Genomic DNA, 13,735 nt, shown 5'->3' with positions numbered 1-13,735 from the left:
GGAATTTGGTGAACTCAAGGGCCTATACTAGTATAGTTGATGATACAAACCTTTGGCTCAAAAGACTAGGACATGCGAACTATGAGTCTATTAATCAACTGTGTGAATTAGGTTTAGTTAAAGAAACAATAAGTGTAGAGAAGCAAAGTGGTACCTATGAAGTTTGCCAACTTGGAAAGCAGGTGAGGTTACTATTCCCAGCGAACAAAGCTTGGCGAGCTCAAGAAAAGCTACAGTCGGTGCACTCTAACATGTGTGGACCTATGAAAACACCCTCATTGAATGGGTGTAAATATTTTGTCTTATTCATTGACGACTATACCAGGTATCGCTAGGCACATTTTTTAAATAAGAAATCTGATGTAGCCAAAGCTTTTTGGAAATTTAAACTACATGTTGAAAACCAGATTGATAGGAAGCTAAAAAAAATCAGGTTTAACAATGAAACCAAGTACACTTCAGATAAATTCCAAAGCTACAGTGAAGAAGTAAGAATCCATCACCAGCTCACAAACATCTACACTTAGCAGTAGAATGGAGTGTACGAGAGAAAGAACAAAACAATAGTGGACATAGCAAGGTGTCTATTATATGAAAGCAAGCTACAAAAAAAATTTTGGACTGAGGTAGTGAACACATCAGTTTTTTTTCTGAACAGATTACCAACCAAGGCTGTAGAAGGAAAGACTTCATTTGAAGCTTGATTTGGAAACAAACCTTCTGTCTTTCACTTTAAAGGTTTTGGATGCGTCTGTTTCATGTTCCACAAGTGAAAAGGAGCAAGTTAGAAAGGAGGTCGTAATGAGATATCTTCCTTGGATACAACAACAATAGAAAAGGTTATGGAATTTATGATCCTTCCTCTAAGAAAATTTTGGCGAGCAAGGATGTTGTATTTGATGAAAGTAAAACATAGAATTGGGATGCCACTGAGGCTAAGCAAAGTTTGGACGAATTGGGTTCGCAAAACCATTATGATGATGGCGAGCTGAAGTCACATTTTGGTGATGAGCTATCTCAAGCAGACTTCGACGACACTCTAGTAAGGGGCATGCGATCCATTGATGAGATCTATCAAAGAGCTAACATAGCACTACTTGAACCTGCGAGCTTTGAAGAGGCTGAAACTATAGAAGGCTGGAAAGAAGCTATACGAGAGGAGATAAGCATGATTCATAAGAACCAAACTTGGGAGCTCATTGACAAACCATTACACAAAAAGGTCATTAGCGTCAAGTAGGTGTTTAAAACCAAATTAAATGTTGATGGTTCGCTCAACAAGCTAAAAGCAAGGTTCGTTGTAAAAGGTTTCAATTAATAGTATGGCATTGATTACTGGTAGACTTTTGCACCAATAGCAAGGCTAGACACGATCAGATTATTATTGGCCTTAGCAGCACAGATGGGTTGGAAAATTCATCAGCTAGATGTTAGATTAGCCTTTTTGAATGGTTATTTGTAGGAAGAAACCTATGTGGAGTAGCCTCTTGGGTTTACAGTTAAGGAAAAGAGGAGAAGGTATATAAGCTTAAGAAAGCCTTATACGATTTGAAACAAGCTCCGCGAGCTTGGTACGCGAGGATAGATAAGCACTTCTTGAGCTTAAGAGTTGAAAAGAGTCCTAGCGAGCCTACCTTATATGTGAAGAGAATTGGTGAACTCACTTCACTAATTGTTTCATTATATGTTGATGATCTACTTGTGATAGGAAGCAGCCAAGTCTTGGTAAAAGAGTTTAAACAATAAATGGAGAACATGTTTGAAATGTTAGATATTAGGGAAATAAGATATTTCCTTGGGATGGAAGTGCAACAAATTCATAATGGAAATTTCATCAACCAACAAAGCTTTACATTGAAGGTTTTGAAGAGGTTCTGTATGGCGAAGTGTAAACCAATCAGCACACCTAATGTACTTGGAGAAAAACTCTGTAGTAGTGAAAACTTTCAGAAAGTTTATGAGAAGAACTATTAAAGCCTTGTGGGTTGTTTATTGTACTTAATAGCAATAGCAACACGACTAGATATTATGTTCATAGTTGGCTTGTTGTCAAGATTTATGCACTGCTGTGATACTTCTCGTTTCAAAGAGGCAAAGAGGGTGTTGAGATATGTCAAAGGAATAATTGATTTTGGTGTTTGGTTCGCAATGACGAGCACTACAATGGTGAACTCCTTAAAACTTATTGGGTACATTGATAATGATTGGGTTGGATCAATGGATGATATGCGAAGTACATCCAGATATTTTTTCTCACTAGGATCCGGAGTATTCTCTTGGAGTTCGAAGAAGCAATCAATAGTTGTTCAATCCATAGGAGAAGTTGAGTATGCAGTTGCAGTAGTAACTGTTAATCAAACAATTTGGTTGAGAAAATTTTTGTTTGATTTGAATCATGTGCAAGTAGAAGCTACTCAATTTTTTTGCGACAACCAGTCTGCCATAGCAATTGCAAAGAACCCAATCTTTCATGGAAAGACAAATCATTTTAACATCAAGTATTACTTTGTGAGAGAAGTCGAACAAAGCAAGAAGTGAATCTGGTCCATTGCAGTACTGATGATCAACTTACAAACATCCTGACCAAACCACTTGGAAAGTTGATGTTTGAAGAGTTGAGGGATAAAATTGGTGTTCGCAGCATGAGGGCCAAGGAGGATTGTTGTGAGATGACCGTCAATGCAAAGTTGACAAACACTTCAACTTTAACTTTGGTGGACTAAAAAATATGAACGAGATTTAAAGAGATTACTTGCAAATCAAGTCAAACAAAAAATATTTTTTTTCTAGAAGATTTAGTATTTATTAGGATAACATATTTAGTATTTATTAGTATAAAATTTTTTGTTATTTCTTTCCATATTTAGGATTTTTTTATTATAAATACCCTTATTACATTGTTCTAAATAGATGAGTGACAAATAATAAAAAAACTTGAGCAGACAATTTTGTTGCAAAATTTCTCTTTTCTTCCCTACAATTCTTTCTTTCTTAGTATTGAAATTCCAACAGTTAATCTCTTGAATCTCCAAATTGATAACACCAAAATCCTTCCAAGAGTCTTTAGACAGCCTAACAATCGGCTCCTGTTTTTTCATAGCAAATCCATTGAAAATATCCTTATATGTCCTCGTTTCCTTACCAACATCCACATGAACAGATTTTCAATCATTCCTCACAACATAACTCATTTCAGGCTCAATTTTCTTGACATGGAAACTTGAACAACAAAACTATCAATCTTCCTACCATTACCCTCTGTTATCACCCTCCTAAGTTTAGATTCAAAATTGGAACCTAACGAAAGCAAAAGTGCAATATCTATGAAGCCTCTTACAATTATCATACACCACATCGACGTCGCGGGCATTATCATATTGATTGAAAGCCTACCAAAGAGCTGAAACAGATACTCTCTTGCTCAGATTATCCAATTATATTCTGAACTTAAACCTGTAACTTAGGTTTTTTTTTGCTCAGCAAGATATTAATATTATTAATATCAATATAAAAAGAACATTGCCTTGTAACAAAATCCCAAAATGAGCATGGAAAACTTAAAATAAGAAAAAACATAGAAACAAGTTCGGAAAAAAGAAAAGCAATTAGGTCCAGTTTTAGCAAGCTCATCAATGAAGTCATTCCTTCATGCCACCAGCTTAATCATCGTAATCTCACTAAGTAGCTGATCAATGTATTCACCATCTCCCAAAGCTGAAAAATAGAACTCAACCAAAAGCTCTTACAAACATAAGTCATTGCAGCAAAAGCCTTCCAAAACACTTGAAAAAATAGGAAAAAAAATGAAAAACCACAACCCATTACTCCAACCCTAACCACACCCTTTCATACCAAACCAATCCATTCAATCAATTATGGGCAAAGTACGAAAATCTCTTTAGGGTCAAAATTAAATTGTAACTTTTACGATAATAAAAATATAATTTTAAAAGATTAAATTAAAATTTATTATTTTTAAGAGGATCAAAGTGTAATTTTAATTTTATTAATTTAAAATTTCAAATTATTAAACAGACCTAAATGAAAATTTTTCTATTTTTGAGAGTTGGCCCCTGAAATCAATTAATTTCTTTTAATAAATCCTTGAACTCTTAAAAAGATACAATTTGGTATTGATGACGACAACCACAATCTTATTAATTAGTCATGCACCAATCACATGAAGAAAATTTTAAAAAGTAATTTATTCAACATGTTAGGAAATTTTAATATTTAAACAATTTATTTAAAGTTATTGATCTACAAACTAACTCACACATTAACTTATATTTATACTTGATTTTAAAAATTATCATAAATTTAAAATTTTTAATTAATAAGATTTAATTGTAAATTAATTTGTACCTTAATTAACTAAAATTTTATAAAGAAAATTAGAAACCCAGCGAAAGCAGGGCTGAAAACTAGTTTTCCATAATTTGCTTGAGTACTATTAATGTAAATAGAGATAAATCTTAAAATTATATATGAATTTTGATTTAATATGTAATTATATATATGAATTTTAATTTGATATAATTATACACGTGAAACTCTAATTGTGGTTCAAATATATCCTTGAAACTTTAATTTTGATTTAATCATATACATTTAAAGAAATAAATACATCAATTTATTTTTATATTGGATAAATATAATTATTTATGTATACAATATATAAACATAAAATGATATTATATCAACAATTGTGTTAATAATTTATAAGAATTGGATCAAATCAAAATTTCATTATAAAATTACACATATCAAAGTTAATATATATATATAATTGCATATTAAACCATAATCAATATATAATTTTGATATTTATCCCTTCTTATAAATCATGTTATTTATCATATAATACTATTTTATAATTATTTTTTTAATTATAAATTGTTCAAATGTTATTGATAAATTACAATGATAATGATTAGACCATTTCAATATTAAAATTATCAATTTGAGCACTAAAATTAATAATATAAAAATTTAAGTCACCTAATTATTAGAGACTAAAGATTGTGAATTAGACTTGTCCATGGGCCAGGTCGAGGGCTTGACTGAAAAGTGGGAGGGTTTTGATAAAAATATAGGCGTGAAAAATAGGCTTGGACAAAGAATAAAACTCGTCTTTTAAACCGGCCGAGCCTTAGGTAAGTTTTTTTCACCCGACCTGGGTATGAAAACAAAACAAAAAAAAAACCAACTGTTTTTTTACTGTTATTTGCTGTTCTTTTTCTTGCTATTTTCTTGTTTTTTTTTCCACTATTTTGCTACTATTTCACAGTTATGTTACTGCTATTTTGTTGTTATTATTTGGATATTGTATAAATCTTGTTTTATTGTTAATTTTGTTGTTATTTTTCACATTTGCTTGCTAAATTGTATTTATCTTAGTGTTGTTTAAGTATACATATATATATTATTTTTAATTTGTTGGGAAACATTTATTTTAATGTTTTTAGTATTTATGGTGTATTATATATTTTTAAAATTATATAAAAAAATTAATACGGGTCGGGCTTGGGCAAAATTTTAGGATAATTTTTCAGGCCAATCCGAACCCAGGCCTTAATTTTTTGTTGGGCCCATCCCGACTCATGGACACCTCTAGTTAGTATCATACATAATATATATTAGATGAAATATAGTGTTATCAATTCTTTCAATAAATAAAAAATAATTTTTATAATTAGGATTAAAATGACAAATTTTATAAATATTAAAGATTAAATTTGTTAATTTTTTAGATTTAGCTTCTGTTACCTGTTGCAACTGACTAAATTCAGTATCTTTGGACTCTTTTTATTCTAATAAGTTACTATTTTGAAAGAGCAGAAAAATTAAATAAATACTAGTTATGTTCATCCAGAGACATAATTTTGGTTACATATCGCAAAAACCCAGTAGATGGATGGGTTACATCTGTAAGAGGTATAGTGTAACACTCACAATCTACTCGGGTTTAGTCTGAAAATTTTTTTTACTGCAATCCTTGATTTAAGCAGTGAGTAATCAAAGAGAGTCTACGTTATTTTTATTATTATTTTTAATAGAAGAATTTTTAATAAAAAATGATAAATCAAAATTTTCATTAATTAATAATTCAAAATTCAACTAAAATTTAACAAGTAATGACTATAAAAGTCTATAATCAGCGGATCAGTTTTGACTTCACTTTGGCCCACCATCTTTTGGGGGTGTCTCTAGGAATGGAGAAATTCTGCTTGAAGACAATAGTGGCTTCCTCGTGGGTCATATGGCAAACCGTAACGACTGAGCTCAAACCAAAAGATAGAGGAAGACCTTGACTTCGAAAGCAATAAATTTGATCTATATTGGGTTAATTGATTAGCCGGGAAATCACTAACCATTATTATTATCACAGCCTAATAAAAAAATTAAGCTTAAAGATGGCCTCACCTTTTTGTTGCACTACCCTTGTTCTTTCTTATGTTTCGATTGCACTCGTGGTCACCATTTTTCCAACTTTCGGTACTGGTTTTACCAGATTAGCCACAACATCTGAGCTAGAAATGGAAGCAAAAGCTCTCCTTCATTTAGGCTGGTGGAGTTGGCACGGCAATGACACTCGCGGTCATTGCAGATGGAAAGGTATAGCATGCAATAAAGCTGGGAGCATCACCCGCATTGATTGTTCATGGGTTGCGGTTAGTGGAAGCATCTCGCCTGAAATAGGAGCTTTATCTTCACTCAAGTCCCTTGATCTTTCTCACAAAGGCCTAACTGGTGAGTTACCTCAATCCCTTGGAAAACTTACACTCTTAGAAAAGCTTGACCTTTCCAATAACTTTATTAACGGTTCTATCCCCCTAGACTGGGGGAAAATGAAGAGTTTGAAACAGTTGAACCTATCCGGTAACCAAATTCGTGGTCCCATCCCTCCTACCTTAGGCAAATTAACCAATTTAGAACAGTTGGACTTATCCTTTAATCAAATCACTGGGGCAATTCCTCGTGAAATTGGGAACCTAAAGAATTTGTCTGAATTGTATCTAAGTAAAAACGAGCTCAATGGTTGGATCCCTTCGTCAATATTTAATTTATCCAGATTGAGCCTTTTCTATCTTGATTCCAATCTTTTAGAAGGTCCCTTACCACAAGAAATGGAGAATTTGAAAGCTTTACGTTTCCTTGACCTCTCCAATAACAAATTGATTGGACCTATTCCATCTCAAATTGGAAATTGCTTAGTGTTAGAAGAATTGTATTTGAGTAACAATCATATAACTGGAAGCATTCCCTTTGAAGTCTTCACTTGCCCTCCTCATACTCTTGATCTCAGTCATAACTTCATCGAGGGAGAAATACCGCATCAATTTGATAACGATCTTTACTTCAACATTTTGGATCTTAGCCACAACAATCTAACAGGCATGATTCCTGAATCTTTGTGGGCGTCTGAGCTCAATCTATCCTATAATTCTCTAGAGGGACCTATTCCAGAAAACTTCAGTTATAGGTTTTCATCTGATTCATTTTGGGGAAACAAGTATTTATGTGGAAACCTACCAGATTTCTCTCCTTGCCCTTCTAAATCAAGCAACGAGCTAAAGATTGTTCAAATCATTCTTCCAGTTCTCTGTTTTCTGGCCTTCTTGGGTTTAGGAGTTTTGCTCTTCCTTAGATCCAGAGCCAAAGATAACATTCCTGAACCAAATGTCACAAAAAATGGAGATTTATTCTCAATCTTGAACTTTGATGGAAGAATTGCATTTGAAGATATCATTGAGGCGACCAACGACTTTGACATCCGATACTGTATTGGGACTGGAGGTTACGGTAGCGTTTATAGAGCGCAGTTACCAAGTGGAAAGATTATTGCCTTGAAGAAACTTCATCGAAGAGAAGCAGAGGTCCTAGCTTTTGACAAGAGTTTCAAGAATGAGGCAAAAATATTATCAGAAATACGACACAAGAACATAGTGAAGCTTCATGGATTTTGTCTCCATAATCGTTGCATGTTTTTGATTTACGAATACATGGCTCGAGGGAGCTTATTTTGTGTTCTCGCCTATGATAACGAAGCAATGGAGATGGATTGGATCAAAAGAGTGAAGATAATCAAAGATACAGCATGTGCTTTATCTTATCTGCATCATGATTGCCACCCACCAATAGTTCATCGAGACATATCAAGCAATAACATTTTATTGAACTCCAATCTTGAGGCTTGTGTCTCGGATTTTGGCACAGCTAGACTCATTGATCCTGACTCGTCTAATCAAACAATGCTTGTTGGAACCTACGGATATATTGCACCAGGTCAAGTTTCTAAACTGAGTCTGTTTTTGTTTTCTTATTCTACTTTGGATTGTAATTATGGCTTGTAGGTATTGAAACTAGACCCCGATTCTTAAACCATAAGGAAAAGTGGCATATTAGCTATTTTTCAAATGCTTGTGGTTAAAGATTAGCAACAGTTTATGCATATGGTGCCATGAATTATCAAGTGCTCAAGTTCTTTTGTTATAAAGAATGCAGATTTTTCATCTTTTAAATGATTTTAACGATAATATTTTAATTGGGTTTCTTTTGTTGTTAAATGCAGAACTTGCTTATACTATGGTTGTAACTGAAAAATGCGATGTCTATAGTTTTGGAGTATTGGCACTTGAAATACTCATGGGAAAGCATCCTGGTGAACTCTTGGTATCACTATCGGCATCATTTTCCAAGAATATAATGTTAAGTGATATTTTAGATCCACGTTTATCGCTTCCAAGCGATCGAAGAGTTGCAAAGGATATTGTTTTTGCTGCAACAGTGGCCTTTGCTTGCTTAAGGTCGAACCCAAAGTTCCGACCAACAATGAAGTGTGCGTCTCAAGAGTTTCTTTCCCGGAAAAGACCAGTAGCAAATCGTCTCCAAGCTATCTCTCTGCTGCAACTCAAGGAGCATGATCTGTATATGGATGATGAAGCCAAATTTCAATCTCAGAAGTCAGGTGAAATTGTTGGACTCCATGCTAGTTCTTCAACTTGATTTTCATGTGTAGCATTATTTGATGTCTTCACTTCCAGTCTTTCCATTCAATATCGGATGCTTGTTAATTCTATCATTATAATTTTGGGTTTGGTTTTGTAGATCTATGATTATCAATAATTCTAGTGGTTTAGAATCCATGTCTTATTATTCGGCACTATAACTGAATTAAATAAAACACTATAACTGATTTATCTATAATGGTGTAATTCATTTTGTAATTTGATTATTATTTGATGAATTAAATAAATATTAGTTATGTTGATCGAAAGAGTCATGATTTAGCTAACAAACTACTATAACTGAAGAAAAAGATTTACATGTGAGACCAGTCAAGTTGGCCTAGGAGATCTCACAAAGAGCGAGGAAGCATGCTGCTTCCATTAGATTTCTGAGCAATTACTGGCAATTTAAAGATGAGTGACCAGTACATATTCACTTGTACTTGATAGAAATTGTTTTCTGGTTCCGAGACATCTCATGGCAAACCGTAACGACTGGGCTCAAACCAAAAGATAGGAGGAAGACCTTGACTTCCAAAGCAATAAATTTGTTTATATTGGATTAAGTTCTTTCTTATGTTTTGATTGCATTCGTGGTTGCCATTGTTCCAACTTTGGGTACTGGTTCAACCAGATTTGCCACATCTTCCGTGTTGGTTTTTTAGTCTAAGAAAGAAAAGGTGGACAGATCGAATTTTAGCAATGAAATGTGATTTGCTATATTTTTCAATTTTTCAATACATAAATTACATACAAAGATGACTTTAAATTGGAAAATTTTTCGACTGCAAGTTGACAAGTTTAAGTACATGAGATTTACTCCATTAGCTGATTTCTATCTAGTCAGCACCGCTTAAATTATCCTATCAAAATAAAGATAAATAAGTTGACAACTTGCTAGCTTGTATCATAAGCTTTGGGATAGTCTGTCAATAGTTGTTCGTCAAATAGTTCATCAGTTGACAGTCCACTATTTTGCTTGTACTTTAGCTTGTCTACCATTTTGGCTTACACTTTTGGTTTGTTCGCCACTTTGGCTTGTTCGTCACTTTGGCTTACATTTTTGGCTTGCATTTTTAGTTTGCACATTTGTATCTCATCAAGTGAGAAAGTTGTTGCATGGATGACCATCTCACAACACTCCTCCTTGGCCTCCATGCAGCGAATACCAATTTCATTTCTCAGCTTCTCAAACTTCGCTTCTCCAAGAGGCTTGGTCAGAATGTCCATCAGTTGATTCTCTGTGCAGCAATGAACTAGAGTTATTTCTTCACTCTGTTCGACTTCTCTCACAAAATGGTACTTGATCTTGAAATGTTTTGTCTTTCCATAGAAGACAGAGTTCTTCGCAATTGCAACGGCGAATTGATTATAGTAGTAAATTTGCGTTGCTTTAACCAAAATTCAAAAATATTAATATATGCTTGGTTCATTGTAATAGAATTGAACAAGAATGAAATAATTATAGTTTAATGTAGTAATGGTGAGGTAATAAAATATTATGTTATTTAGTTGATTGAATCCTACGGACATGTAATATTATTACTTTAAGTAAAATAATATCATAGAATAGGTTAAGAATAAACAAAAATTGACAAATTTAACCTTAAATTAAAAGTAATTATTATTTTATATGATTAATTAATATCTTACTATTTTTTTAATGCATTATATAACTTATGAATTATTTTTATAATTATAATAAAATTATATTAAAATAATATTTACAAATATTTGTAATAATTAATATTGAACACTTAAAGTATGAAGTACATATTATAGTATAAATAAAATATCATGTCTTATTTTTTTTGGGTGGAAATACAAAACAACTTAAAAATCAAACGCTAAACACGAAAGACATATGTGTGGACTCCTCTATCAACCGTAAACCGGTTTTTCTATCTTTTACTATCTTAATGATCTTATCTGCAAGTTTATTATTCTCTCTAGAGATATGCTGAATACTCCAGTGGCTAATAAACTTCAATACTGTATAAATTCTCCTTATCAAAGCAGAATTAGAGTTTCCGTAAATGCCATTCTTAATTATGTTAATATCTTGAATGCTTATCTATTATTAAGAAGGCATATGAATCATTGCTTTTTTGCCTTATTTAGAAGTTGATTTAAATTTTGAAATATGAAAATTAAAAGGATTAAATTTCAAATATGTAAAAGGAAAAGTTAAAAAATAGTTTACCTAAAAAGTTACAGGGACTGAAGAGAAAATTTCTCCTTTTCCCTTCTGCTCTTGTCCACGCGAAGGTCACAGAATGGTTTTGGTTCCTTTATTATTTTTCTCTTTACTCTTCTCCATTTACCCTAGAGGCCGCCTTTACTCCTCTATCCAGTCAGCCATCGCCGACGTCCCTCGGGCCAACTGATACCACCGGAGTGCAGCTCTCTTCCTCTTCAATCTATTTTTCGGCTTAAAGTCTCTCTCACTCTCACCGTTGCCGCCGACATCGTAATGATTTTCGAGGCGATCTTCTCAGTACTTAACTGTATCTACTCTATCGCTTTGTGATTAATATTTGGCTCTCATTTCCAATTTTGAGTAGAGCTCTCTTTGCTTTTTGTTAGCTTCGTCTTATTGAAAATCATCTCTAAAAAAGTACAAATCGATCTATCGTTTGCCACTTTCCTTTTCTTTTAGTGATTGATTCAACAACCACTGCAATCAGGATTTCATCTGACATTTACATTGTTCATAACGACATTTTCTTGGAATGATTTAGTTCTTAATCCGTTTTTATTCTCATTTTCTAGGTTTCATCTGTTTGATTTCTTCAATTTTGTTATTTACTGAAGCTAATAGTGTTCGCGTTTCTCTTTTGACAATTTATTCTTTTTTCTCTGTTTCTCTTTTGACAATTTTAAACTAAGACTGTCTAAGAAGGGGAAACTTCTGTTGTCACTGTATCAAAATTTAATGTTCTAGGTTTGTAATTCAGTATTAGGTTTCAGTTGTTCTTCCATCCAATTTTTTGCATTTTGTATTGTGCTGTTTTGGGTTTCATGATCATACTGGAGATTGTCATGATTCGTGTATGCATAGATGTTTTCTTTTTCATACTTCTAGGTGTTTCCATTCATCTGTAAGGATTGGGTAGATATTCTTTAAAATAGTTTTGAATGGAGCTCATCGATGAAATTAGTTGGGATTGTTTGTGTGCTGGTGGGTATTATTTGCAAATGGACTTTGATAGAAAATTTCAAGTAGACCCAAGGTATCACTATATATCATCTGAATGGGAAGTTTTTGTGTGATTACTGATATATTCATCTGTGTTACCTAGGCTTATAGCATGTTTACATGAAGGGAAATTGAGTTGTAATCTTTTAAGTGAACAGGTTCTAGGTTTTGGCTATTTCAACGTTTTAGGTTGATTTGTTGTTCTACTATTCTCTCTTGTTTGAAAAGCTATGTTGGTTTCTGCTTTCAGTTGCATTATTTGCTTTTAAGTTGCTTCTCTTGTTTTTAGCCTGTAGTTATAAAATCTATTTTATATATATGCTTGGCCTTAACAGTGAATGAGAAAGAAAGCACTAAGAAGAAGAAGAAGCTATGGAAGCACAAGTATTGCTACTTTCAACTGGTTGATGTGATAATGTTGTTTTATAATTGGTGGTTGTGAGGTCCAGTTTTTTAGATATATCATAGTAAAGATTTGGCCAACTGATGAAGGCTTTTAAAGTTGTTCAAAATGTTCTCCAAGGCTCAAAGTATTGTGATATTAACCTAAATGGTGCTCTGCATTTTAATGCAATGTTATATCACTGTACAAGTGACTCCGACAAAGAGGTCTTACCTCATGAATGGTACGAAAAGGCATTTCCAAAGTTGACAAGATTGGCCACTTGTTAAAAGATGTGGATTCAGTTGATGGGCGGCTTGTGAATGCAAACGACAATTCGATCATCATCAGTGATCGAATTGAACATAGAATGAATGCTTTCAAGTCACTTGTGAGAGTCTTTATTGGGTCCCCATCAGTTCAACAAATGCTAAAGAAAAAAATATCTTCATTTGACTGTTTTGGTAAACCTAGTGAAAGGGAGCCCATGATTGTGAATTCATTAACCTTAGTGAGCAATGTTTTGAATGTTACAGCTCAACAGAGGAAGTTGGTGCGTCTAACAATATGTCCTCAGGTTACACAACACAGTATATGGATGGTGCCCTTGAGAAAATTGAATGAACTGAAATTGGAGATTGATTTATTGAATTTCCAATTTCCAAGTAAAGGAACTAAGATGGGTAAGCAGATAGTTTATAGCTGCCTTAAGTTATTGGACGAGTCTGCTGTTTCTTATGACTTTGATTCTGCTTCATGGATTCGACTTTCACCTGCAAAGTTGTTGACTCTCCTCGCAAATGGGAGGATGTTCTTGAGATGTTTACTGATCTCATTAATTGCTTGAAGAGTGAGAAGGATTGGCTTTGTCATTTGAAACGATTGAGGTGATGAAAGAAGGTGTGTCTCAGATTAGGGATGTGTTAGTTGATAACAGTATTGGGTAAAGGATTCTAGGCACCAAGAAAGCCTTGTACAAGGAAGCTATCTAAGACATTGGGACACTCGTCACGGTGCTTGTTCACACTTTTATTGTATTACCTCTACGGCAGGTTAGAGATCTTGAAGTGGATTTGTGTGAGCAATGTATGGAAGGTATTGAGATGTTCCTTGTGCATGGTTTACTTAAGGGAAGTGTTGAGT

The 13,735-nt window shown here is 33.4% G+C and overlaps 2 protein-coding genes and 1 pseudogene across 2 annotated transcripts in view; all 3 read left to right on the top strand.

The window, feature by feature from the left end:
* The first annotated feature begins 6,350 nt into the window (after positions 1–6,350).
* Positions 6,351–9,274, top strand: LOC107892353 (probable leucine-rich repeat receptor-like protein kinase At1g35710). Its single transcript, XM_016817422.2, has 2 exons — positions 6,351–8,289; positions 8,576–9,274. Exons 1-2 carry the CDS (start codon positions 6,417–6,419, stop codon positions 9,007–9,009), a joined length of 2,307 nt encoding a protein of 768 aa, XP_016672911.1. The 5' UTR covers positions 6,351–6,416; the 3' UTR covers positions 9,010–9,274.
* Positions 9,275–11,298: 2,024 nt separating this feature from the next.
* The window catches only part of LOC107893752 (uncharacterized), an 8,690-nt gene continuing 6,253 nt past the window's right edge, over positions 11,299–13,735 (top strand). Inside the window, exon 1 of the mRNA XM_041101622.1 lies at positions 11,299–11,481. The gene's annotated coding sequence lies outside the window, so the exon portion shown is untranslated. The remainder of the gene's footprint in view (positions 11,482–13,735) is intronic.
* LOC121220727 (uncharacterized) overlaps positions 12,660–13,735 on the top strand; it is a 2,751-nt pseudogene continuing 1,675 nt past the window's right edge.

This window comes from Gossypium hirsutum, chromosome D09 (genome assembly GCF_007990345.1).
Source record: "Gossypium hirsutum isolate 1008001.06 chromosome D09, Gossypium_hirsutum_v2.1, whole genome shotgun sequence".
NCBI lineage: Eukaryota > Viridiplantae > Streptophyta > Magnoliopsida > Malvales > Malvaceae > Gossypium > Gossypium hirsutum.
The sequence above is the reverse complement of the archived record's forward strand: the minus strand, read 5'-3'. Positions and strand labels throughout refer to the sequence as shown.

Bases quoted from the DNA above. Each gene is read 5' to 3' on its own strand.
- LOC107892353 (XM_016817422.2), top strand. From the start codon at position 6,417: ATGGCCTCACCTTTTTGTTGCACTACCCTTGTTCTTTCTTATGTTTCG. The intron at 8,290-8,575 runs GTCAAGTTTCTA...TGTTAAATGCAG, and splicing joins CTACGGATATATTGCACCAG to AACTTGCTTATACTATGGTT.